The 27573-nt window shown below is 47.9% G+C and overlaps 1 protein-coding gene across 2 annotated transcripts in view; it reads left to right on the top strand.

Annotated features, from left to right (window-relative positions):
• FRMPD1 (FERM and PDZ domain containing 1) overlaps positions 1-27573 on the top strand; it is a 68839-nt gene that overhangs the window by 25610 nt on the left and 15656 nt on the right. Inside the window, exons 1-8 of one of the 2 annotated variants that reach the window (XM_030567690.1) lie at positions 6080-6145; positions 7623-7727; positions 15782-15939; positions 18099-18201; positions 19488-19533; positions 22751-22858; positions 26143-26238; positions 27199-27324. In XM_030567690.1, the coding sequence (XP_030423550.1) occupies positions 7627-7727; positions 15782-15939; positions 18099-18201; positions 19488-19533; positions 22751-22858; positions 26143-26238; positions 27199-27324 (738 nt within the window). In that variant the 5' untranslated portion in view covers positions 6080-6145; positions 7623-7626. Of the gene's footprint in view, positions 1-6079; positions 6146-7622; positions 7728-15781; positions 15940-18098; positions 18202-19487; positions 19534-22750; positions 22859-26142; positions 26239-27198; positions 27325-27573 lie in introns of those variants that run through there. The other variant, XM_030567689.1, reaches the window with a different exon arrangement.

Genomic DNA, 27573 nt, shown 5'->3' with positions numbered 1-27573 from the left:
CATTTCACTCCGACCCCACCGCCTTTGTAAGGCTTGGGATTCACCTAACTGGAATGGATATGAGCAATCACTCGAAGAAGAAAAGACGGTTACTCACCTTTGTAACTGTTGTTCTTCGAGATGTGTTGCTCATATCCATTCCGCACCCGCCCTCCTTCCCCACTGTCGGAGTAGCCGGCAAGAAGGAACTGAGGAGCGGGTGGGCCGGCAGGAGTATATATGGAGCACCATGGTGGCGCCACTCTAGGGGGCGACCTGCCGGCCCACTGAGTTGCTAGGGTAAAAGTTTTCCGACGAATGTGCACGCGCGGCGCGTACACCTAACTGGAATGGATATGAGCAACACATCTCGAAGAACAACAGTTACAAAGGTGAGTAACCGTCTTTTTTCAGGCTTTTCTGACCGCTGTAAAATGGATTGTGTATCCATCACGAATGGAATTAAAGTAATAACTTTTTTCCCCATTAGCTGAACTATCGCATGCACTAGGCTGTTTTCAAAAAGGCTGTTCTCTGCTGCTTCTATTACAGTGTGTGTCCCAGGAAAGCTAGAAATGGGGCCATCAGAGCTAAACACACATTTGCAGAACTTACTGGATTATTATCATTATGTATTTGATTGTTTGTGATAGCATCTAGGTGACTCAGTCATAAATCAGGCCCCCATTGTGCTAGGTGCTGTACAGACACAGAACACTCCTGCCCCAAAGAGCTGACAGTCTAAGACAAGAGACCACAGACATAGGCGCCGACTCCATGGGTGCTCCAGGGCTGGAGCACCCACAGGGAAAAATTAGTGGGTGCTCTGCACCCTCCGGCAGTCAAGCTCCCCTTCTCTCCCGCCCCACTTCCTGCTCCCCCTCCCTCCTCCACGTCCCCATTCCTCTGCCTCCCTCCCAGCATTTCCCACCCAGCTGCTGACAAATAGCTGTTTGGCAGCATTAGCACACCCCCAGGGTGGGGGGGGAAGGAGCGGGAATGCGGCACGCTCAGGGGAGGAAGCAGGAAAGAGGTGGGGATTTGGGGAAGGAGTTGCAGTGGGGGTGGGGAAGAGGCAGGGTGGTGGGGGAGGCCTCATGGAAGGGGTGGAATGGGGTGGGGCCTGGGCAGAGCCAGGGGCAGAGGTGGGATAGAGCAACTTGGGAAAGGGGGGAAGTTGGCATCTATGACCACAGATGGGTACAGACAGATAGTGGCTTGATATTTCCTTGTGCTGCCCTACTGGTCAGCCTGTTCTCAGCACACCAGCAGCCTATTTGTTGTCGACTGTTGAGGCATTGTGGCAAAGGGGGCTTTTGAGGAGAGGTGTGAAGGAGACACTGAGGTGGCTTTGGGAGGCTCACAGAAGATCCTCTCTAAGGAGCGGCACGGGAGAAAGAACAAAGGTGTTCGTTGGGAAATGTAACAAAGCAGGATGGAGCCTGACATTGTGGGCTGGTCAGAGGCAGGAGTCGACATCTCGACAGTGCACGAGAGATGATCAGTCGGGCAGGGACAGCCTAGGAAGGCGAGAACTTTGTGTGGGATATGATGGACAGAGAAGGGCGATGCGGTTCAAGTGACGAGTCAGGAATATGACACTCTTGCAGTAGCGTATCTGTCTCGCTAGGTATCACCGTGTGCTGGAAGCTTGTGGGCTAGGAGTGGGAGGACAGGAAGCATAAAGTATTCATGCAGAAAGGGAATTAACTCTCCGTATGCAGGGAACCGATGCACCATATGCTGTAATCAACAGCACTGCTTGCTTGCTTTGAACTGCCCCCCCAGGCATGTGGTTTTCTTAAATACTCACCTGCAGTGCTCCGTAAGCATCCATTAACCTGCTCTGGCATTGCGCTGCAGCCTTGTTTTCTTCCCCAGTTCCTGTTCGAGCTGAACTTTCTCTTCTTCCCTTTTGGAAAGTTCATAAGCGTCATCCCATCAGCCCTAGTTTGTTTCCAAGGTGTCTGCATAAGGAAAGCATAATGAAGTTGGCTGACTAATCTAGAAGATTCTTGGCCATCTTACAGAGACAGATGCAGTAACAACGTGACTGGAGGCAAAATTCCAGATCCTGCTGCATCAGAAAGGCAGGCAGGCCTAGAGGCTTCACTGAGGTAGGGACAGGACAGTCCCTTTTCTAACACCTGTCCTGGCCGTGCAGCCTTTTCTGGCAACTGATCAAGTTGGAAAGAGCAAATGGGACAAATGCCCATTTTGTCGAAGAGGAGGGTGAGCGGCGATGCCAGCTCGGCTCAGGCGAAGGGCAGACAGGGCTTGAGCGAGCAGCGATGCCAACTCCAGCCTTGTGTTGCAGAGGCAGGCAGGGCTTGAGTGAGCAGCTCTGGCCATCCCCATGCCAGGAACGGGGGCAGGGCTTGGGCAGGTGGCAGATGGCTTGGGCCAGGGGGGAGCCATCAGGCTAGGCCCACGCAGTGTCCCGTTTTCCCTTTGGGAAAACCCTACACCAAGGATCTACTGGGGAATGGATTCTATGCCCTTTCCTTCTCTCCATCCCGAATGGAGCAGGAAGTGAAATAGATTACACAGCCACTCCCTGAGGGCTGAAGAGAAGCCAAAGCAGACCACTGGGCCTGGCCCCTCTACCTCAGAAGAAAACTTGAGCTAAAAGTGGTGGGGAGAGCTTGGGTCTCATGAGGGGTTCTGTTGGGAGGGGTCTGGGTCAGCCCTAGATTCACTAAACCTCCATGGATTTCACATTTGGGTCTAAAACCAGCTGAACATGCATGGTTTTGGCACAGAAGTTTCATACATCTCTCCTGGCAACCCTGCCATCATCTCTTCTGTAGCTGGAATGATGCTAAATATTAATTACTTTTATTGCATATCTCCTAGGTGCCCCAGTCATGGAGCAGGACCCTATTGTGCTAGGAGCTGTACAGACAAAAAAAAATGACCCCACCCCGCAAGGGTTTACAATCTGAATATAAAATGAGAGACAACCTGTGGATGCAACAGCTATATTCTGGTTTTCTTTCTATAGAGTAATACCAGTCTTCAGCTTTTCGTGCTTTTGAGATTAAAATATCTTCGTGGTGTCCCCTTTTATTTGTGTATTGTAGGCTACCACTGAATCTACAACTTTTTCTGATCTTCTAGTGCGTGAAAAGTGACTCTAAACATGGCATAGTGGTGTTCTGGATTTCTCTTAGAAAAATGCATTTTATCTGTAAGCTAACTGACTATGGACATAAGTATAGACTTGCCAATTCAACTTGGGATCTGAAAGTCAAACTGAGCACTTTCTGTCTCATCACTCGCCAGAGATTTTGTAGCCAAAATTCTGTAAATGACTTATTAGCCAGAACCTATCTAGCTCCTGCTCTCATAGCTAATTAGTTCAGCAGGGCTAATTGGGCTAAAAAAAAATTGTCTATTCAGAGTTACAGATGCAGGTTTTACAGGCAGAAATACAAGGGAATGGATCTGTTAGGAAAGTAGCCATTTTGATGTAATCCTATTTCTGACCAGAACCTTCAAAGGAGGTAAATAAAATTACAGTAAATGGGGCTGAAAAAGCATCTGTGGCATTTAGTCCTGCTCTAGAGATGGGGACTGAGGCTCTTGGAAGGAATTATGATATTCATGTGTATAAATATTGCTTAAATAACTGACAAATAGGAATGATTTGAGTGCAGGCAGTTGTCTGGAAGCCTTGTTTTTCTACACCAGTGGTTCCCAAACTGAGGTTCGTGAAATGTTACAGGGGTTCTTGAGAAAAAAATTCCCTAATGGTGGACAGAGCTGTCCCTAGGGACCCTGGGCAGCACTGGGCCAGTAGCCCATAGCCCCTGGACTTCCAAGAGCTAAGCAGATCAAAGCAAGCATCTCTATCACACTGAGGAGATTGAAACTTCAAGACTCTTATAAAGAAATGGAAAGGGGAAGTGGATTTTTTTGCTGTTATTAAAATTAACTAGGCAGCTAGTGTTTTAAAAAGTATTACGAAGAACAAATTTAAACTTTGTAACGTGCGTTGTTTGCCTGGACTGCTCAAGACCTGAAGGCTTGTGTAGGAGGAACTCTTTGAGTTGGCTTCTTAAATCCCTTCATGCTGTTTCCCATCTGATACTCCTTGATGAAACATAGGAGCCTTGTCTTATAACAGGCTTATTCAAAGTGATACAAGCTACAAAAATGAGATCTTAGAGTGCTGTCATTTTCATAATTTAATAAAAATACTGTAATGATAAAATAATTGTGTAATAAGCATGTCAAAAACAAATTTTATATTTCCAAGATCACTGCTTTTATCATTTATACTCAGGTAAAGGAGAAAATCCCTGGAAATATTCATTTTTAGGAGAAGGTTCACCAGACTTGACATTTTAGTGAAAGGGGTTCACAGGTTGTTAAAGTTTGGGAGCCACTGTTCTACATCAAAATCTCTGCACCATCAAGAAGAAAAAACTCCAGAGAGCTGATTTGTTAAGAATTGGAGCACAGTCCCCCTGACCCTTTATAGGACCACAGCAATACAAATCTGAAAGGCACCAGTTCTTCACACAAGAAGACACATGTATAGATTATTTTTATTGCTTGAAATTGCTAATGCAGTCTGGCTGTTGATGCAGTTTATTGCAATTGTACAGTAAAATGATACCACTGCATGGCTCGGTTGTATCAGGGGCCCTCATCACCCTTTTTCCAATACTGCCATAACAAACTATTAAGCTCATAGGAGATGAATGTAAAGTGGTTGCCCAGAGACATAGGGTAATGAAACCTAGAGGGTTAGCATTGTCATTCGAGGTTAGTCATTCTTGTTCAAAAGCTTCCACGCCCAGAATACCAGTGTTCCGTGATTTGACTAGAATGGTTTGGATGAGAGTAAGAGGGAGTGGCCGTCCCTCCCTGTCAGTCTTGGAGGAAGGCCACACTCCCTCGCTGTCTTGTTCCACAAAAGGCAGTCTGGAAAAGGGGGTGGGGATTAGCTATCTTTGGCACCCAGACCCTCTGAGCTGGGTTGGGCAATAAGCACTCTGGGGCTCAAGCCCTCAGGCAGGGTAGAGCCCCAAACAGTCTACAGGGCTCTGGCCCTCAAGCAGGGAGGGCAATAAAATAGTCTAGGGCCCAGATCCTATGGCAGCGCACCAGGCTCCAGCCCTCAGGCAGGGAAGAGCAGTACAGGGTCTAGTGTCCTAGTCTATCGTCCACCAGAGCTAACACAGGCCTCCTGACCTAAGGCGGGGAGGCAGCCACCCCAGGGATGAAATGGTAGGGGGACCTGGGCCCACCCTACTCCACCAAGTGCTAGCCCAGAGCCCTAACGGTGGCGGAGCATTCTGCCACTGGGTCAGCCGGGATCCAGCCACAACACGCTGACCTGGGTTCAGGCAGCCAGACTACAGTCAGCTGTCCCTGGGCCACTTCCTCCCCTCCCCTCCCCTCGGGATGTGCCTGGATCCAAGGGTCATCCTCCATCTCCCCAGGGTACACCACCAATGGTAGTCCCAGCAGCTTCTCAGTGTCTTGAATGGCGGGACTCTCTGAAAGCTCAGACAAGTCCTCGGGGCAGAAGAGGTCCTCCTCAGCATCCCACTCTGGCAGCAGTGGAGAAGCATCTTTCTCCCTCAGCAGCTCCAGCATAACTGAGCTGTCGGGCCCGCCTCTCTGCTTCTGGTAGGGTGGGTGTGGCCCTCCTGGTTCTGCCCATGAGGGGGCAGGCAGTGGTCCCTCCCTGTGAGTCTCAAAGGGAGGTCACGTCCCCTCACTGCAATGAGATTCTATGTTAGTCATTCAGAGAGATTAAAATAACCACATTTACTTCTGTAGTCCAAAGATTAGCAAACATCAATATAATTAATTATTAGTATATAATTTAGTTTTCAGCCACCAGTTTTAACACCATTCCTCCAAGTGTGAATGATCTTGCCAGTTCAGTTCCTTGTGTAGCCATTAATCTCCGTAGAATTCCTCTGGCTACCCAACCAGTATAGATATTTAAAATGAGACAAAATTCTGTCACGGACAGGGCATGTGGCTGCTCTCTGCAGTGGACATTCCTCTCCCCAAGATAGCTGGAACTTCATCATCCAGCTGGAAACATTCCTCCAGCCTGAAGAATGACTCCCTTCTCCTTAGCACTAGCTGAAGTCGATGGGGGTAATGACCAGAAGGGTGTTTCCCTGCACCCCCTGGCCAGGTGGGCTCATTCTTCCCAATGTTGCTGCCTATGTATCAGGATTTCTTTGAACGTAAACTGTTAAAGCTGATGTCAGGTTGGACCTATGTATTTTTGTAGCTCACAGGAGCATTGACTGAACTTAAAATTTAGAATGTGGATTTGCAGGTACCTAAAATTGTAATAATGTGGAGTCATTGCTACAGAGATGGGGGAGCACTCTTCCAGAACTGGGACACAGCGCTGCTTCAGGGCACTGCAATAATTATTCTTTTTTGTGCATCATGATTGCTGATACCAGAGAAGATTTAGACAGTGACTAGCCAGAATTAGTTTCTGTAATGAGTCACTAGTGCTACAGGTGGCACCCAATAACTGTACTAATAAAATTCACACAAGGTGCAGGGGATAGAATGATAGGAAGTTCTAGATATATTAACTTTCTCTTGGTAACACTGTATGTTTTATCTGTGGCAGTTTTTAACTTGCGGCCAGTGGACCCCTGGGGGTCTGCAGACTATGTCCAAGATTTCCCAAGGGGTCTGCACCTCCATTCGAAATTTTTTAGGGATCTGCAAATGAAAAAAGGTTGAAAACCACTGATCTACAGCACCGATTTGTGGGTTTATACAAAGTAATTGATCTCTCTTCATGTGTCCCTCCATTATAAAGTAGGTCACATTTTGAGCACAGACTGCATAATACCTCTGTTTAAAAATGCATGAGCAGTATTCTCAACCCCAAGCATTCGGAAAGCGAGTTGGGGTCTCCCAAGATCATGAGCTCTGAAAAATAATAAAGGCTGGGTCTTTTTTATTGTTACCTTCTGGTATTGGAAGCACTGGGGCTTTGTGTTCTCTAGCTTTTCTCTGCAACAACGAGGGCTAGAAACTTAATTTAAAACAAAATAAAAGTTGAGAGGCTCGTGTAGTCACGCGAATCCAGAGGAGATGAGATTTGTGATTAAAACCATGGGAGTTAGCAACTGCGTAGAGCCAAATCCTGCCTCCCAGAATATGTGACTCAAGAACGAGCGCACATGAGATGCGCTAGGCTAAGCTTCCTGCATTCAGACAGACCCCTGTGCAAATTGTTCCTGCTAGTAGCACACGTATACAGGGAGGCTTGGTCAGCACCATATTTGGCCAAACACGCAGCCCCTGCCCCTGATTCCCATGCAGCTGGCTGGAACACCCGACCTCAGGTTCTGTGCAACAGTTCCCAGGTTCTGGCTCGTTCAGTGGAAATGCCTTTACAAGAAACGTCCCTGCATTTTAGAAGGGATGTCGACACTCATGCTTCAGGGCTCCACTAGCAGCCTGAGGCTAGGGGTACACCTTCCCGTATGGGCAGGTAATCCCATAACTGTCTAGTGCAGGGTTTGTTGCCCCTTGCGTCTGGTATTGGCTTCTGTCCAAGACAGGCACTGGACCGCTGGTCTGATCCAGCCTGGTGATTCCCATGTCCCTAAGTTTGTAATAACCTCTGTCTTCTTCAGGTAAATGGAAGATCTGGAGACTAACTTATTCCAAACACGCAAAGCCCGTAGAATAGAACAAATGGTAGCAAGATGGCTCCGTCGATCTCGGGATAGCATATCCAGGTAACTGCATTTTCATGAACAGGATCTTTACTAGTCGGGTGTTGAACAAACTGGTTTCCAGCAAACTAGGGAAGGTCTGAGATCTCAGGTCTGACCCCTCCCTTTGTTCCTTTCAGGGAACATGAATTCCATATGTTCTAGAACGTAACATGCATTACATTTTTAAGCAGCCCAAAGCTGTTTACTGTGGGCCAGATGCTGCTACATTTACATGGTGGGTAGCGTCTTGCTACACAGTCCATCTCACTGTAATCGGTAGGATTATGTGTGGAATAATGAACTACCCAGCCTGGAATGAGGGTGGCCAGGCTTGGCCCTGTATCAACTGGTTTCTATTTCTCTTTGCTGTGTGCCATTTCTGTGTTATTTTAGGGTCAGATGATGGCACTATGACTGATGTGGAGTAGCTCTGTACGCAGTGAGCAGCCTGCCCTGTAGCTTCTTAGATCTCACCTGAGCTTTCTTATACGTTTCCTAGCTGCTAACCTGATGTGTCGCATCTAACATGAGATTATTAATAGAGATGGGCCAATGATGGATTTATTTGGTTTACTGAAAAATTGGGGGGGAGAAAATTGTTTTGGGTCAAACTGAAAATGAAAATGTTTAGGGGTTTTTGGTGAATCTAAAAGTTGAAAAACAAAGGCATTTGGGGTCAAACTAAACGTTTGATTTGCTCTTAAACAAAATGCTTCATTTTGAATTTTGAGCATTTTTTAATGTTTTTTAAATAAAATTGATGGAAATTTGAAAACCAAGTTATTTCAAACCAAAATATTTTGACTTTTCAGAATTTGGGGGGCGGGGAGGCAAAGAGGATTTGACACAAACATTGGTGAAATAGACACACATGCGCAAAACATTTCTGTGTCGATCTGTATTTTTCTCCCAAAAAAGTTTTAGCAGAAAAATGTGCCCAGCTCTTTGGGTCAGGGGCCCTATCTCTCCTCCTCTGTCTGTAAACCACTTTGCATGTCTGAGTGTTATAAAATTACGATAATGATGGATGTATTCTGCCTTTAAAGGAATTTGTTTTCTAGATTAGTCTTGCCATAATGTGTAACATACCCAACATTTGACATAAGAGGTCATTCCGATGTTGGTAAACCCTATCAGAGTGAATGCCATCAAGATGAGAATCAATCTGTTAGGCTCTCTCAATCCCTTAGCAAGGCAGAATTGCTCCTTGCGGTACATTTTTCCGGCTTTTTGGCCTGTCTAGTTTTAAATGCCCTACACTTGAGGGGAGGAATCTTATCTTAAAATTTCCCACTTACCATACTAATACAGCATTAAAACAGAACAGAATTTGTTCTGTCTCCATATTCCCAGGCCTCCTGGAATGTGCAGCAATGGACCAATAAACCATGCGATGTCATTTAATGCTATTATAGCTTATCCATTAAGTATTATTTGAAAAGACATAGTGTATTCTTCCTGTCTGGAAAATCTGCTCTAGCTCACTGAGTTTCACTCTCTCCGCTACTCCCACAGCACTCGAAAGGGAGCCATCAGCAAAACTCTGCCGGTTTGGTAGGGAATGAGGTTGTCAGGTGGTGTGTGCAGGGAGCAGATGGTGTATTCGGGATCTCTAGGCCGCGCTGGGCATAGATGGCTGAGAAGGTTCCTCCCAAGCTTTTCCTTCCATCTGTATTGGTCGCTGCCACCCTCCAGACAAAGTATGCGCTGCCATGTGCATAGCAAGCCTCTTTAGGACGTACCTCTTGTGATGTGTTTGTCATCCCCGGAGTGCAGTCTGGGAGCCGTGGGAACCGCTTTGCCCCCTAACCATATAGCTGGGCTGGTCTCTCTCACACTGCTCTGCTGGTGACTCAGCCAGCCTCTCCAGGCCCTGTTATCACTCAACAGGACAGCAGGTGGTGCCACACACCCAACTGAGCGACCTGAGTGCTTTAGCTAAACCACTCAAGGACAGATAGAAGACAACAGCCAATTTCTTAGCTCCCCATCCTTGCACCTTTCCTGAAGTATAAACCCAGTATTATACCATCTTGCACTGCACCGGGATTTGTACAACGCAAGCTCATTAATATAGTTGGCTTTCCCCTTGATGTGGGGAAGATGTGCAACAGCCTTTGTTTACAGAACTGAGATTTTTCCCAGAACTTCACGCAAAATACACTGGTTAAGATAAAACATAAAACAAGTTTATTAACTACAGAAAGATGGATTTTAAGTGATTTTAACTGACAGCAAACAGATCAAAACAGATTGCCTAGCAAATAAAGAAAACCACAAAGACTAACATACTAGATAGATAGGGTTTGAATTAGCAATTTCTCACCCTGACTGATGATACAAGCAGCCCACCACGTTTCCATACACAGGCTAGAAATCCCTTTAGCCTGGGACCAGCACTTCTCTCAGTTCAGTCTTTGTTCCTCAGGTGTTTCCAGGAGTTCTCTTGTGTGGGGAGTGAGGCCAAGAGATGCAGTCACTCCCCTCCTTATATAGCTTTTCCACAGGGCGGGAACCCTTTGTTCCAAGCTCAGTTCCCAGTCTAGTTTGTGGAAAAAAACAGGTATCAAAATGGAGTTCAGTGTCATGTGGTCTGGTCACATGTCCTTACATGCCTTGCTGAATAATAGCAGCCATTACTCATCGGCTGGCTGAAACGTTCACAGGAAGGCTAAGCTCTTCCATAGGCCATTGGCTTTGCTGATGGGTAGGGCCCTATCAAATTCATGGTCCATTTTGGTCAATTTCACAACCATAGGATTTAAAAAATCGTAAATTTCATGATTTCAGATATTTAAATCTGAAATTTCATGGTGTTGTAATTGTAGGGGTCCTGACCCAAAAAGGAGTTGGGGGGGTCATAAGGTTATTATAGGGGGGTGCAGTACTGCTACCCTTATTTCTGCACTGCTGCTGGTGGTGGTGCTGCCTTCAGAGTTCAGCAGCTGGAGAGCAGCAGTTGCTGGCCGGAAGCCCAGCTCTGAAGGCAGCGCTGCCGCCAGCAGCAGCGCAGAAGTAAGGGAGGCATGGCATGGTATAGCCCCCTTATTTCTTCACTGCAGCCTTCAGAGCTGGGCCCTTGGTCAGCAGCCGCCACTCTCTGGCCACCCAGCTCTGAAGGCCGCAGTGCAGAGGTAGGGATAGCATGGTTTGGTATTGCCACCCTTACATCTGTGCTGCTGCTGGCGGGGCACCGCCTTCAGAGCTGGGCACCCGGCCAATATCTGTGGCTCTCTGGCTTCCCAGCTGTAAAGGCAGCAGCACAGAAATAAGGTTGTCAATACCATGGTCCCCCTAAAATAACCTGGTGACCCCACTGCAATTCCCTTTTGCGTGAGGCCCCCTCAGTTTGAGAAACGCTAGTCTCCTCCATTAAATCTGTATAGCACAGGTAAAAGCACACAAAAGACCAGCTTTCATGGTCTGTGACGCGTTTTTCATGGCCGTGAATTTGATAGGGCCCTACTGATGGGCCATCAGAACTGTCCAGCTTCTTCACTGTTGTACTTGATAGGCTAGTTTTGTGTGTTACCCAGAGTAGGCACATTGGAAATACAGACACATAGTCAATATTCATAACTTCAGATCCCAAAATGATACATGCATACAAATAGGATAATTGTATTCGGCAAATCATAACTTTTCCAATAAAAGCAGCAAAGAATTCTGTGGCACCTTATAGACTAACAGATGTTTTGGAGCATGAGCTTTCGTGGGTGAATATCCACGTCGTCAGATGCATGTAGTGGAAATTTCCAGGGGCAGGTATATATATGCAAGCAAGCTAGAGATAATGAGGTTAGTTCAATCAGGGAGGATGAGGCCCTGTTCCAGCGGTTGAGGTGTGAAAACCAAGGGAGGAGAAACTGGATTTGTAGCTGGAAAGCCATTCACAGTCTGTTTAATCCTGAGCTGATGGTGTCAAATTTGCAGATGAACTGAAGCTCAGCAGTTTCTCTTTGAAGTCTGGTCCTGAAGTTTTTCTGCTGCATAGACTCAAAGAATACTTTCAGGACAACACTGAACAGTGCACTGATACACAGGTACCCTCCCACCAACAGCACAAGAAGAACTCCACATGGACTCCTCCTGAGGGTCGAAATGACAGTCTGGACCTATACATTGAATGCTTCCGCCGACGTCCACAGGCAGAAATTGTGGAAAAACAACATCGCTTGCCTCATAACCTAAGTCGTGCAGAACGTAATGCCATCCACAGCCTCAGAAACCACCCTGAGGTTATCATCAAAGAGACTGATAAAGGAGGTGCTGTTGTCATCATGAACAGGTCTGACTACCAAAAGGAGGCCGCCAGACAACTCTCCAATACCAAATTCTACAGGCCACTTCCCTCAGATCCCACAGAGGAATACACTAAGAAACTGCACCATCTTCTCAGGACACTCCCTACACTAACACCGGAATAAATCAACATACCCTTAGAGCCGCGACCAGGATTATTCTATCTACTGCCCAAGACCCACAAACCCGGAAACCCTGGACACCCGATCATCTCAGGCATTGGCACTCTCACTGAAGGACTGTCTGGATATGTGGACTCTCTACTCAGACCCTATGCCACCGGCACTCCCAGCTATCTCCGTGACACCACTGATTTCCTGAGGAAACTACAATGCATTGGTGACCTTCCAGAAAACACCATCCTAGCCGCCATGGATGTAGATGCTCTCTACACAAACATCCCACACACAGATGGAATATAAGCTGTCAGGAACAGTATCCCTGATGATCCCACAGCACAACTGGCTGCTGAGCCCTGTGCCTTTATTCTCGCACACAACTATTTCAAATTCGATGACAATATATATCTCCAGATCAGTGGCACCGCTGTGGGCACCTACATGGCCCCACAATATGCTAATATTTTTATGGCCGACCTGGAACAACACTTCCTCAGCTCTCGTCCACTCACGCCCCTTCTCTGCCTACGCTACATTGATGACATCATCATCTGGACCCATGGGAAGGAGACTCTGGAAAATTCCATCATGATTTCAACAGCTTCCACCCCACCATCAACCTCAGCCTGGACCAATGTACACGGGAGGTCCACTTCCTAGACACCACAGTGCAAATAAATGATAGTCACATTAACACCACCCTATACCGAAAACCCACCGACCGCTATGCCTACCTTCATGCCTCCAGCTTCCATCCCGGGCACATCACACAATCCATTGTCTACAACCAAGCACTGAGGTACAACCGCATCTGCTCTAACCCCTCAGACAGAGACCAACACCTACAAAATCTCCACCAAGCATTCTCAAAACTACAATACCTGCACGAGGAAATAAGGAAACAGATCAACAGAGCCAGACGTGTACCCCGAAGCCTCCTACTGCAAGACATACCCAAGAAAGAAACCAACAGGACTCCACTGGCCGTCACATACAGTCCCCAGCTAAAACCCCTCCAATGCATCATCAGGGATCTACAACCCATCCTGGACAATGATCCCACACTTTCACAGGCCTTGGGTGGCAGGCCAGTCCTCGCCCACAGACAACCTGCCAACCTGAAACATATTCTCACCAGTAACTGCACACCGCACCATAGTAACTCTAGTTTAGAAACCAATCCATGCAACAAACCTCGATGCCAACTCCGCTCACATATCTACACCAGCGACACATCACAGGACCTAACCAGATCAGCCACACCATCACCGGTTCATTCACCTGCACCTCCACCAATGTAATATACGCCATCATATGCCAGCAATGCCCCTCTGCTATGTACATCAGCCAAACTGGACAGTCTCTACGGAAAAGGATAAATGGACACAAATCAGATATTAGGAATGGCAATATACAAAAACCTGTAGGAGAACACTTCAACCTCCCTGGCCACACGATAGTAGACCTTAAGGTGGCCATCCTGCAGCAGAAAAACTTCAGGACCAGACTTCAAAGAGAAACTGCTGAGCTTCAGTTCATCTGCAAATTTGACATCATCAGCTCAGGATTAAACAAAGACTGTGAATGGCTTGCCAACTACAGAACCAGTTTCTCCTCCCTTGGTTTTCACACCTCAATGGCTAGAACAGGGCCTCATCCTCCCTGATTGAACTAACCTCATTATCTCTAGCTTGCTTGCGTATATATACCTGCCCCTGGAAATTTCCACTACATGCATCTGACGAAGTGGGTATTCACCCACGAAAGCTCATGCTCCAAAACGTCTGTTAGTCTATAAGGTGCCACAGGATTCTTTGCTGCTTTTACAGATCCAGACTAACACGGCTACCCCTTTGATACTTAACTTTTCCAATGACACCTCACATGACACCTCTTGTACAAAATGCATCATAATTATGTCATCATCATACCGCTATGATGAATATGGGGTGTAGTGTCACACCTCTGATCTTCTGGCAATGGATGAAGAGCAGCTTTCCTGACAGAGTGTCTGAGATCCATCAGTGCCTTCTAGGCATGAAGCTTCACTGGCACATCTGCAGCCCTAGCAGAGCTAGGACTCAGTCTTGAGTAGCCCCATTCCTATTTTGGAAGAGGTCCCAGAAGGCCATTTGTTTGTCTTGAGGGCTCACTCCCCAACACCATGCTCTTCATGTGCCTGCGGGTGCTAGGAAGGCTGACGAGGTGACGGGAGCTGTGGTTCGTTCGGTATGCTAATGTCAGCCCATTCACTGTCTCTATCTCATCAGAGGCAGCTAGCACATAGAAACATCCTCGCCTATGACTGAGCTAGGGACCTGGGGGCTGGCCAGAGGGCCAGGGCTTGTCCCGGATCAGACCAGCAACACTGGTCAGCTTTGCCCTTGGCTCTGTGCTAGGTCCCCACTTACTTCTGGGTGCTTGGGTGGAGGCTGTGGCCAAGGCCGTGTTGTTGTTTCCATCTCTCCTTGGTGAGGAGTGTGCACCTTTTGGGTTTGGACATGGATTTTGCTACCCGTATGCACACCTTAGTCACCCACAGGCCAGGCTTTGGCGGTGCATTCTGCATGGGGCACCCCTCCAAGCCCTTTTAAGATTGGGGCTTTGTCTACACAAGAAAGAGTTTGCCAGTGGAGCTATACTCCCTAGCGGAGATGCAGCTTATACCAACAAAGGCGTTCTTTTGCTGGTCTAGTTTATACCAGTTCCCTGAACAAAATAAGCTGTACCAGCAGGAGGACTCTTTTTGTAACTTCATGTACCCAGGGCCACCCAGAGGGGGGCGCAATTGGGGCAATTTACCCCAGACCTCACAAGCCCTGGCCAAGAATCCATTCCCTGGCTACTTACCCGATGGTGGTCCGGGTCTTCGGGGGCAGGTCCTTCAGTGCTACCGAAGACGCGAAGTGAGTGAAGGACCTGCCGCCGCAGACTCAGAGCACCGCCCAGTAAGTATAAGCACCGCAGCGGGTGGCGCCCTTTTTATGTCCAGACTCTCACTTTGCCCCAGGCCCCCTGAATCCTCTGAGCATCCCTGCATGTACCCTAGGGCTCCTGCCAGCATAGCTCAGTTGGGCAAGGATCACACCAGCCACAGGTATGCTGGAGAAGTTCGTAGTATTGACCTGGCCTAACGCATCTTCGGAATGTGAATCCACTTAGTAAGTGATGCTTCGTGGCGAGAGCATGTAACGTCTGCAGTCTGCACTGGCTCTAGCTGGATTCAGGGTGGAGTTTCAGATGTTGTCTTTGACCTGTATAGCCCTAAACAGTTTGAGACATGGTTGCCTCTTCTCTCTGTGGGACACTGCTGTGTGATCAGCCACGGGGCCTGATCTGACAGGGAGATGGATCTAGCAAAGAGTAAGACGGGCTACCGGGCAAGTCTGTTTTCTTGGGCTTTCCTTGGAGGAGAGGTGTGAGCCAGTCTGAGGCAGGAGTGCTTCTGCTTTGGGGGGACCATTATTCTCAGTCTGGGTTGATGTTTATTTTCAATTCCTCTTGCACATGTTCAGTATTTGTAAAAGCCCCACCGCACTGTAAAAAAGCGATGGTGACCGCATGGACAGGGTTCCATGTCCTCGTAGAAATCATCACTGCGTCAAGGTCTGCTAATCCTCAGCTTTTGCTTTTCCCCCTTATCCAAATGATCAGGGGCAGATCTTCAGTAGTGGACGTCCCATCTGATGGCCTTAACCAGCCTGTAACGCAGGTGAAGCTCACAGTCACTGTACACAAGGATTTGCTTCTCGGTCACTATGGCTTTGAGATTTCACCAAACCCTCCTCTTACCATCGCATCAGTTGCTGCAGGTAGGAATCATTCTCTCCCCTCCCCCTGCATAAGTGCCTGGGAGAAGCTGCCTGGGGGCCATGAACAGCTGGCAAGATTCCATGCCGATGCACCCCCCAATAAGGCTGATCGGGTTATGTCCATTTCTAGCAAGGAACCGGCCTGAGATGAGAAGCTTGGATCTGGATCTGAACTTTTCCAGGACTTAGCAAGCTTTGGCTCTAGCCTTTCTCTCTTTATAATGGTGGTAGAAGCGGTGTTCCCAGGACAGCTCCAGACTGTGTAGCCCCACGCGTCCTAGAGTCAGAGAGTTTAAGGCCAGGAGGGACAACCAGATTATCCAGTCTGACCTGCCTCCGAGAGGCCACTAATACTACCCAGCACCCGCACGCCAAACCCTCTGCCCCTTGTCAGAGTTTACTGCAGAACAGTCTGCTGCTGTGTAGAGAGGCCTCTCCCCCTTCAACCCAGTAACTCAGGAGTATGTTCTGCTGCTTGGACTGGCTGAATAACCAATTTCTCACCTTAAACCATCTATCGTTCAGCACTTTGAAGCAGATTCATTGACAGGGTTCTAGAATTATCCTTAACCACAGGCATAGTGAATTCACAGTTAAAGTGAAACTTAAAAGATATCTATGCTTGTTAAGGGATGGAAATACACAGCTGCGGCACCCACATAGCTTTAATTTTGCCCTGGAATGCCATCCTCAGGGGGAGACAAACAGTGTCTTTGAAACTCTTTCATCTAATATGAGCCCACAAACACACAAATGCCGTAGTCATAATTCTTTGCCCCTTGTGTGATGTCATCAGAGGGCAGAGTTAGGGTTATTTGGTGCACTGCAGATCTTAGCAAGTTTGGAGTTCTCTTAAATTTAACTGTGAATTATGTACAATCATAATAAATACCTCTTAAATGTAAACAGACTGGGTGCACTGCATCCTGCTGGGATTGCTTTGAGGGTGAATCAGTGGAATACCCTTCTTCATCCTTTCTTTCACCTCTCCCACCCTTCCCACTCAGACCCGCGTTCATGGGGAAGGGCTTTGTCACAGCAACATCGCTTTTCACTAATGCTTCCCTCTGCCATTTTTCCCAGCCCAGCCCTGCTCCTTCTCCTGCTGGCATTCCCCTGGTATCCCAGGCATGGTCTCCGATGGATTCTTCCAGCCCTGGGTGCTGGATCAGCCTTTGTCAGGGGCTGGGTAGTTCGTCCAACTGAGCAAAGTTGGTTATAGGAGTCACTGTCACCGGGCCTCCCTGAGTCCCCCTCCTCCAGAGGCCTCGGCCAGGAGCAGCCAAGAAGGGCTGGGAAGGGTGAGTGAGCCCTTACCTTTAGCATCCCCCCTGAAGCCAGAGGAAGCCACATGAGGACATAGTCTTGACTTCCATGGAGCCTGGTGTCCAACCACCCTGGGCACAGAGCTGAGCTGGGTTTGGCACCGGTGGCACCAGGTTGCATTTGTTCTAATAGCATTCGTTCCTCTTCACCTCGCTGATCATGCCCCAAGCTGTGCCACTCCATGATGCTTACCCCTCCCATCTATCCCTGCCTCATCTCCTTCCCCCATCCATCTGCATTCCCCTTCTCTGCCTGTGCCCCATCTCTACCTCCCTGCCTTGCCCTCACAAATCCATGTCGCATCACCAATCCTTCCTTTGCTATCCCTTTCCTCAGGTGACCTCTCTCCCACCCCACCCACCCTGCCCTGCTGTCAGCACCACCCCATGTTAGCTTCCTTCCCCTGGTTCCTCTGCAACGCACATGCATGTTCTGGGCCTGAGCCAAAGCCTTCAGAAGTCACTGGGAGCTATTCTGCTGATGTCAGTGGGCTTTAGATTAGATCCTTTGATTTCAGCGGCAAGTCATAAACTCTGAGACCAGAGGGGACCACTGTGAATTGGTTACTAGGGTTATTAACTCTGGCTGTTAACTGTAGTTGGAGCTATTGACTGGGTTGAGTGGTGACTCAGCTGTGAGTCACCACTCAACCCAGTCAGTAGCATAAGTCTTCAGTTGTGGAGGGATGGGGGAGAGAGCTTGTTCTCACCATCTGGGGCTGGAAAACCAAATGTAGATGCTCCACTGAATAGCAGCGCCTACGGTTGTGATCTACACAAGCCACATGGAAGCTGTTTTGAGTGAGTAGCTGACCAGCTGCTGATCTCTGCTAGGAAGCACAGCCGATGGGAAGCTGCTGCCCGGTGATCATATCCTCATGATAAACAACGAAGCTGTGGAGGACATTTCTATTGAGCAGGCCGCTGATCTGTTAAGGTAGGATCCCGTGGATGGTACTGGCCACTCCTGGAAACCAAAAGGGCAGATGAAGATTTCAGAGCAAAGTTCTAGAACTCCAAACCCGCAGCTGCCTGGCAGCAATCGCAATCCTGGCTTTTCACAGTGGAAAATCCACTGGTCATTTCATAGCAAGTGCATCAGATGCAAGAGTGGGATGTTTCTCTGTGAGTCTGAACACAGCTGTGCAAGAGAAACTCTCATTTCCTGCAAATCTCTATCTCATGTTATTTGGGTTATGATAGTGCTGAGTCCAGCCCACCCCAAGATCAGAGCCTCATTCTGCTGCACACAGTCACACCATCAGTCTGTGAAGTTTGAATGTGTTAAGGTATCCCCTGTACAGTCACAGTTGCCTGTGGCTGTGGAAACTGCTTGGTATCCTGTCTGGGCGGCTCGTTGGCTGCAGAGATTGAACATGGAGCCTCTGGAAGCCCAGTTACATTAACCAAGGCTGTAAAACAGGCTCATCCACCTTTCTCTGTTGCCCAGCCACCACTAGAGGGGGACGGGGCTCCACACTGAGCGGGCATGGGTTACACTCTTGATGTTAAAAACTCAGCTAATGTTAACACAATTTCCTCAACAGCGCTAGTCGGAAAACAGAATTTCTGTTCCATGAGGAAATCGATGTTTGGGGGGGGGGTGAAAAATTGTTCCAAATTGAAACAAAGAGCTGAAATTTTCCATGGAACAAAAATTCCCCAAAACGTTGATTCCGGGCCATGGAAATGTTTCATTTTGATAATGTCCAAACTTTATAATATGTCCATTATTAAATATAATTTACTATATTTAATGCATATGTGATGGATTTGATTTAATATAAATCAAAGTCCAAATGAAATTGATCAAAACAAAGTCAAGATGAAATGTTTTTACCTTCCTGAAATGGAACATTTCTAAATTGTCACAACGAAATGAGAAAGTTACCATTTTGTCAAAGTTGACACATTCCCAGAACTTTTCAGTTTTGGCAAAACTCCTTCTGATCCAACAGAAAACTCTTCCACCCAACATTTTCCAACCAGCTCTACTCCTAGCAGCGAAAGCATCTTTCTATTTAAGGTAGCCTGCGCTGGGTGGAACACAGCATTCTTCATGACCATTGCCAAGCCAATGCTCCTCCCTCCCACCCTGAGAGCTGGTAAAACAGAAACATGCAGGGGGCAGTATATGCTATAAAATTACTAGAATTGGTTCTTAGTCTGAAGGCAGCATTTTGTTCCCTGCTACACTCAGCTAATTTTATTTGTCTATTACAGGGAACCGGAAGACTCTCTCCTCCTTACTGTTCTGCGATGCACTTCGGTAAATTGAATTTCTCTAACCCTTTCACTAGAACTGCTCCTTTGCAACAGGACGTTAGCCCCAGGATGGGTAACAGAGCTGGGCCCACAAGTGGGGGAATGTACAGGGGCTCCTTGAGAGTGCCTGGCCTGTTTCAGAGCACAGCGAGGCTGGGTGTGGAGTGGGATATCAAAAGCTGTAAAAGAGCTGTTACTCATTGCAATGCACACAGCTGTACACGCACCTCTTTGGGGCCTGGCGCTGCCCTTGATGAGTTATTCCAACAGCATTTCCTCACAGTTCTTCTGTTTGGGTGCAGTGTCGGGGGATCATCCCCCCAGCCCTGCTGGCCTCAGGAGAGCTGCCAGAGGTAAGGGCCCTCTGCAGAGAGCCATGGGCCTCCCCGTTGCTGCTGAGTCCCCACAGCCTGACTTCCTGGCTCCTTGGCAACAGGGCTGTGACATCATGGGCTCTCTCCCTAGCGAATGCCCCAGAGCACCAAGGCAGGTGATGGGGGTCCCACAGCAGCATTAACGTGCACTGGGGAGTCATGTGGATTTGTGAGGGTGGGATGCTGCTGTGCCCACCCCCTGCAGGGCCCCAAGAGCCACGGAGACGTGTGTTGGAGAGAGCTGGTGCAGAGGACGTGGGCGTGCATTAGAGCTGACGCTGCATGTGCTTGACCTGGAGTTAGGAGCGGGGGCTGTGTTCATTGTCTTGAATGGCAAGCCGGCACTTGTGCGCTCACAGTAATGGTCCTGAACCTGAAAAGACTGCCAAGGTCTTGAGATCTCCGTGTCCAGTGAGCAGAGAAAAACATCTGTCTGAAGATCGTGGCACTTCTGAGAAGAGTCTGATTTTTTTTTTCCACCTGGGATAAGCCTAAACTCAGATCTCCCTGGGACATGATCACCTTTTCTTGCTACATCCCAGTCCCTGACTGCCAGAGGAGGTCCTGCTGTCCTCTGCAGTGAGTGCTCGGCTGTGCAATCAGAGAGCTCCGTAGGGGGACCCTGTGGCCAGGTGCCCTGTCACTGAATGCTACTTTAAAGCTCTCGCGGTGGTCAAGCTGCTTTTTTTTTTTTTTTTGAACATATTGGTTCAATTTAAAGGTTAGTCCTTGCTGTCCAGGCATTGTGTGATCGTCCATCGCAGCCTAAGGAGACGTCTCCTTGGAAAGGTGAATTCCTGAAACGCATGTTGCCATTGGTTGTCTGGCCAATCTCAGATCTTGCTGCTTTCAGCTGCTAAACCTCCTACCTTGTTTTCCCCTCCTACTGGGTGGTTCTGTGACTCACTCCTCCCCACCCCCCGAATCAGGAAGCTGGCTCTCACACCTGTGTCCTCCTCCTTCCATTAAGGCTGAAGCTGTGTAGTGCTACCCAGGCCTTAGGAAGAGAACTGAAGTGTTCTGTTAAAACCTTTGCGTTTATTGCTGATTGGTTTATTATGAGGAAATTTGGAAAGGACGGACTGCCTCCCGGGATGTGTTTATCCAAATGGATTGACAGATGTACTAAAGCAGAGCTTCAAAGCAAGGACAAAATTGGGATTGTGCCTTTTATGGCTTCCTATGATGTATGAAGATGGCCTGAAGCGTTTGGGGGGCCGGGGTTATGTTTTAAAAAAAATCTTAGAAGTATAAAGAATGTCAGGTCTGCTTTTCCCCCGATTTGCTGGAAGAGTCACTAGAGCTCTCAGACTCAGAGTGTGAGGTTTCTCAGGCCTTTTCTGAACATGTGATGGGGACGGAGTCTTTTATCAGACTTTTTTCTCCCAAGTGTTTCTCAGCTGGTTGTTACACAGGCATTAACGCAGCTTTAAGCAGGCTGAGTACATAGACACTCCCCCCTCAGTTAATCTGGCTTCCCCTGTGTGGGATGTTAAAATCCTTCCAGGGCTTTGACTAGCCATGACATCTTGCAAGAAAAATGAGGCAGATGAGACCTAAGCGCTTAACCTGAAAAACCAAGCAAAAAGAAATAATCCCTTTTGAAAGAGAGAAGTGCAGAGAAAGGGACGGGAAGCGTTTTGCAGGCCTTCACATATCAGAAAGAGGCAGCTAAGGCACAAACCCATTTTTGTTTTTCCTTTGCAGGTCACTTTAAGGACTCCTGCAAATACCCAAGATCAACCTTGGCTAGTTGGGGCAAGCACTCACCCCTAAAAGCCCTGCTGCCCACTGAGCGGAGAGCTACTGCCCCCAATCACTAGCTACGTAACAGCTCTGCTGGGGCCTCGTCTTTCGCCTGCTCTGGGCACGCTAGAAGTGATGGTTCAGGTCTCTGGGCCTCCACAGATACATCCTGGAGTGTCTGTTCTCGTTCCCTGGCAGGACGCTATACAGGTCCCATCGGGATAGAGAATTACCTTGTTCACTTGGAGAAGAGACTTTTCTCCCCTAAATGTGAATAGATTTTCTCCAATAAACAAGATCATTCTGTAAAGCGCTTACATGTAGTGGGAGTCTCATAGGAACATAGCAGCATCCTGAGAGACTGCTATGCCGGATCAGATCAGTTAGGGGGATGCTAACAGCTACTCACCCACCCCCTTCCACACACCTCAGTGCAATTAGGAATTCTCACCATGTGAAAGTAAATAAGGTCAGTACTGGTGATTCAGCCTGCAAGTGAATTGTTTATCAGAGATCGTATGTGGCACCTAACCAGCTCTTTAGGCTTTTCATAAGCAAAAACAATCGCCTCATCCTGGGGCTTGGCTACGGAATATCTTGAACATGGATACGTATGCGCCGCTGTGAGCGTGTTCCTAAATGTATGCAACTATCTAAAACCTATGTAAATTGACAGTCTGCTGATTGGCTGTTGTCGAGTAACAGGACACCTTTGTGGTCATGTGACATCATTGACAAAAACTTTCTAGATCAGTGGTTGCCAGTCACTCCTCAGTGTGCCAGTAACACCAGCCTTATTAAAAAACCCTTCCCGGTGCCCAGTGCTTTAAGGATGAGTCACTATGGGAGACCGTGGATGTCCTGCAGGGTGAGCCTGGATTAGGGGGGCACCTAAATTCAATTGCAGGATGCAGCATCCCAGTGACATGGGAGTCAGCGGGCACTGGCTGGCAGCCCTGGGTCTTTCCACTAGTTAGACTGGCCCAGGTTCCCCAAAGGATTACGAACCACTTTTCCAGGTCATAGAGACCTACAGCACATCTTGTTCTCATGGTCAGCAGCAGCAGATCACGTTACAAACGCAGCGCTGTTGTTTTTCAGGGTGGTCCTAAGTCGTCATTTCTTACGGCCGAGAAGAGGGCGCGGCTGAAAACGAACCCCGTCAAAGTGCGGTTTGCCGAGGAGGTGCTGGTGAACGGACACACTCAGGTCGGTGTGGTGCTGTATGAAATGGTTCACAAGAGCTGCTCGGTGGCAGTGCTGGCCAGCTCGAACTATGTTGAGCTAAATGGGCAATTTCATTGAGCACAGTTAGGATGGCGCAAATGCTGCTGAATTACAGAATAGAGTGAGTGGCCAAGGAAAGACCCAGGATTTTGGTTACTACATGTTGCTATCATGAATGCACTGGAAACAGGTGCTGATTTCTGTAGTTCTTCCATGCTGAGGAAGTAACCTCGGTACCTCCTCCTGTCCCGTGGCAACCGCAATCAAGTTTGAGTCGTATTGTCTATTGAATTTTACACCATGTTTCCTTAAAAGTGTGTTGACAAGTGACCTGATGTAACTGAATTTTGTTTTGTGTCTCTGCTGTAACTTTCCTAAGGGCATGTCTACATTTAGACGGCTACAGCAGCCCAGTGCTTCAGTGTCGAAGCTACTACCGCCTATAGGAGGGGGTCTCCCGTCAGCGTACATAATCCACATCCCCCAGAGGCGGTAGCATGGTCAATGGAAGAATTCTGCTGTCCACCTAGCACTATCTACACCAGGGTTAGGGCAGGATAGCTACATCTCTCAAGGGCAGGGGGGATTTTCACACCCCCGAGACATGTAGTTATGCTGATGTACGTTCCCGGTGTGGACCAATCCTAAGATGTCTGCAGGACTCAGACATCTGCCTTCCTGATATTTCATTTACAGAAGTATCCAGTTGTCATATCCTGTCTTGAAATATGAAACGCACTTGGGTAGCTCAGTCATACAACAACGTACGATAACTACAATTTCAGGCAACTTGATACATACTGAGTATGCAGCATGTCTGTATCTCCATCTGTCTGCAGCTCAGGCCAGGGAAATGTGGCAGAAAAGGATACCGAGTTGGAATGCTTAGGGGGCCATTCCTGGCTGTTAAAGGGAAATCATGTTACATTTAAAAAAAAATCTGTTAAATAATTATTCTTAAATTTGTCACAAGTAGGTTGGCAAAAGGACCATTTTTTTGTGGCCCCAAGTTTGAAACTGGCTTCTCTTCCTTTTCCCTTCAGAACCAAGACATGTGTCTGAAGTGCCCCACCCCAGCCAGGCCCTTTTTCCCTTTACAGAGCGACTGCCCTTGTGTCCCATTTCCTCCCGTGCCGAGTTGATCTGGCTCAGCAGAGCACAGCACTGGTTCCCGGAAGGAAGTTCAGCCAGACACACACACCACCCCTGTGCCTCAGGTGTTGAACCTTTGTGCGAACTCTGATGACACCTGGTCCTGTCTCCCTTGGCACAAAGATAAAGATGCTGCTGGAGAATCAATCCCTCTACAACTCTGGCTGCTCCCTGGGCATTTCCAGCCAGTTGGGCAGGACCCTGGGCACACATTGCCAGCATGCTTTGAGCACCTCAAACTGCTGTTTAAATCCCTAGCATCCCAACTGCCTGTTCCCCAAGGTCCCTCATAAAGGGATGTTCATATGCTGATGACCCATTGGACAGGAGAGAGTTCTTCCCACCAGTAAGGCTGCCAGCTACCTAGGACTCTCCAGACACTGGAATTGTATCCTTCCTGCCAGCTGTTGCCAGATGTGCTGTGGTTTCTGCTGCCACTGAGGAAAGGATCAGATCTAACCAGAGCAGGAGCCTGATTCAGGAAAGCATCTCGGTTTGGTACACACTTAATCATGTGCAAACTTCTGGTCATAAATCTTAGGGACATCCAGCTTGCATTGCAACTAGTGCAAGATTTGTTTTGACAATGCCAGCAATGTGATTCCTGAAGAGGCATTCCCAGCTGTGAAGCTGCAGCCCCTGCTTTCTGTGGAGTCATTTTGGAGATAGATGGCAGGAGAATCCATGAATTCCTCAGCCATTAACCTTCTCATTTAAATGATAGCTAAGCGAGTAATCTCTTGATATGTGCAGAGGAACAATACGGTTGCATACTCTGTTGTGAGCAAAACACTGATGCAGTGAGACGCACTTCAAAATGAAACCAGGCTCCACAGTAAAATATCAACAAAACCGAAATGTGTTAGTATGTCTCTGCTTTCCTGGAAAGCAGCTCTCCCTGCAGCAGATTAATCCCTTCTACATTCCCATCCAAAAGCTGCCACTCCTTTCAGATAGAAACTGGGATGAAAGAGCATAGCATCCATAATGGTTAGTGTAATTCCAACAACTGCGTAGCCTTCTGCTTCAGGACCGGGACCGTTACTGTCCTCTTAATGGAAGGTCGCTAACTGACCTAAACCCCATTTGGAAATAACCCAAATGCTCCCTCATGCAGCTGAAATCTGAAACTCCAGTTTTAGAGCAGGAATTATTGATGAGACCAAAAGCTTTCAAGCCTTCATTTTCCAGGGTAGATTTGGGTTATATCCTCCAGAGCAGAGCTCTGCGTGGGAGACAGGTTGTGCAAGGGTGAACATCAGTACATGTTTTAGATATATTTGGGAGTGTAGACCAAATCCTAAACTGGCGTAAATCGGTGTAGTGCCACTGTACTCAATGGAGCAATGACTGTTTACGCTAACTGAGGAACTGGGCCTACATTTTTAGAATTAATTTTTAAATAGTCTACAAGATTCTGCCAATAAAGAGTAAAATTATCAACTTGGCTGAACTAGCAGAAAGAGAGCCTAAGGGTGGAATATAATCATTACATATGTTGAATGTGGCATCCGCAACAACGTGTGGTTTTTAATTTGTCCCCAAGTTCTGTATGTAGATTCCAAGATGACTTGTGAGCTGATTTTACAAACCACAGTAATGTTTAATTTATGCCAGTACCCTCATGGGTTAGATCCTCATCTGGTATAAACTGGCATCGTTTCAATGAAGTCAATGGAGATATGTAACCCAATGGGTTCAATTTACCCAGCTGAGGGTCTGGCCTCTTGAGGCTACTAATGTGAGACCAGCAAAACTTGGCCTGATGATAGTAGCATAAATGTGTTGCCTTTCTCAGTAATAAATAATCATTCTTGGGTCCCCCAATAGGAACTGGATCAAATTCATTTTTGGTGGGATGCACTGATTTGATTGGGATTTCTATAGGGGTGAATTTGTCGCTTTGATGCCTCTTTTGTCCTTTGTCTCATAGCAGCACATAATGCTAGCATGTCGTGAATGGGGCTTTATTTAAAGGTGGAGAAAGTTTTTTGCATTTAAATCTCTATTTGTTGCATTACCAAAGATGAGCCCTTGATTCAGTCCCAGAATACCAAAACCCCTTGATCTACGGTGCTATGACACTTGACCTCCCAGCTTGTTTTGTTGTGCAGGGGAATGCTCTTCTGTGTGTGCCGAATGTTCTCAAGGTGTATTTGGAAAATGGACAGACGAAGGCTTTCAAATTTGACACCACCACGACGGTGAAGGTATTGTGGCTTGGTTCGCTACTGTTTATTCCTCCATTTAATCTGTGCTGCTTCACAAAAGGTAAAAATATACCAGGAATCCATTGTCTGAGACGATCTAGAGAACATGGACCCCCGACACAAAGCTTACCGGATTTGGGGGGCAGGGAGTGGAGAATGGAATTAGGCTCTGGGCTTTTACAGCCCAATTCTTTTGGAGCTGCTCAACACCTAGATTGACAGGGAGCTGCAGGTGCTCAGCAGTTTGCAAATGAAGCTGTTAGGTTTTTTAATTGCTTAGGATAAACTCTAGCGGTGCAGCAGATATGGAAGATGTGCAGGCAGGCCTGGGAATGCATTGGGACTTTGTCTTCAGCAGGGCAGAGGAGCCATAAGCGGGGGGAGCGACTGTTCATGCCGCCATTCACTGAGCAGCCAGGGGTATTGCTCGCTCCCATCAGTGAAAGGAGGGTTGCTGAAATCAGGCTGGCTGAAAGGGCTGAGGTGAAGGGATCAGGAAGGTATAGAGGGGTGAGGAAGCTGGAAGCACAGAAGGAACTAATGAGGAACCTTGGAGCGAGAGAAGAGACAGGGTTAATGGCCTGGATTGGCTCCAATGAGAACTTAGAGTAGAAGAGCTGGCAAAGATGCCAGGATCCCAAAGGGCCATCAAAGGAAGTATCCAAACAGTGGTAGTAAAATGAGCCTGTTGCCCCATCTGGTCTATAATGGGTTGTGGAAAAACCATCACCCCTGTGCCATGGAAGCGGGAGGGAGCGCCCGGAAAGAGAGTCTCTCTCTGATCTCAAACGCAGCCCTTCTAGCTGAAAAGTCCATGGTCACCTTGCAGAGCTGTCGTTAGCATGCTGGAACCTAGAGCCTCTTCATTAACATCCAATCCCATTACGTATCCTAGTGATGCCCGGCCGTTGTGTTTAAAATGCCTGAAAGCAGATTGTCCCTTGTGTCTTCCATTGGCAGGACATAATCCTCACCTTGACGGAGAAGCTCTCCATCCAGAGCATTGAGTACTTTGCCCTGGCCTTGGAAGAACAGTACAACATTTCTAAGCTCTACCTGCTGCACGAGGACGAGCTCATCGAGCAGGTCAGTGCAGCTTGCGGAGCTCCTGCCACGCCTGTCCGAGCAAGGCAGCCTTTGTCATGCAGCCGCTTAGAAAAGAGCCCTTGCCCGGTGGCTGGACACATCTCCAAGGATGCCCAGGTTGTGCAGACTACATGGGGACGGGGGAGGGAGTGTTAGGTGGCAGGAAGGGGATTTGGTGGGTTGGGGGAAGAGGGAGGTCAGTGGCTGAGTGCGAGACCAGATCACGAGCTCCCGCATCAAACTGGGGAT

This window comes from Gopherus evgoodei, chromosome 6 (genome assembly GCF_007399415.2).
Source record: "Gopherus evgoodei ecotype Sinaloan lineage chromosome 6, rGopEvg1_v1.p, whole genome shotgun sequence".
NCBI lineage: Eukaryota > Metazoa > Chordata > Testudines > Testudinidae > Gopherus > Gopherus evgoodei.
Note: the sequence above shows the minus strand (reverse complement) of the source record. Positions and strands in the feature narration are given on the sequence as shown.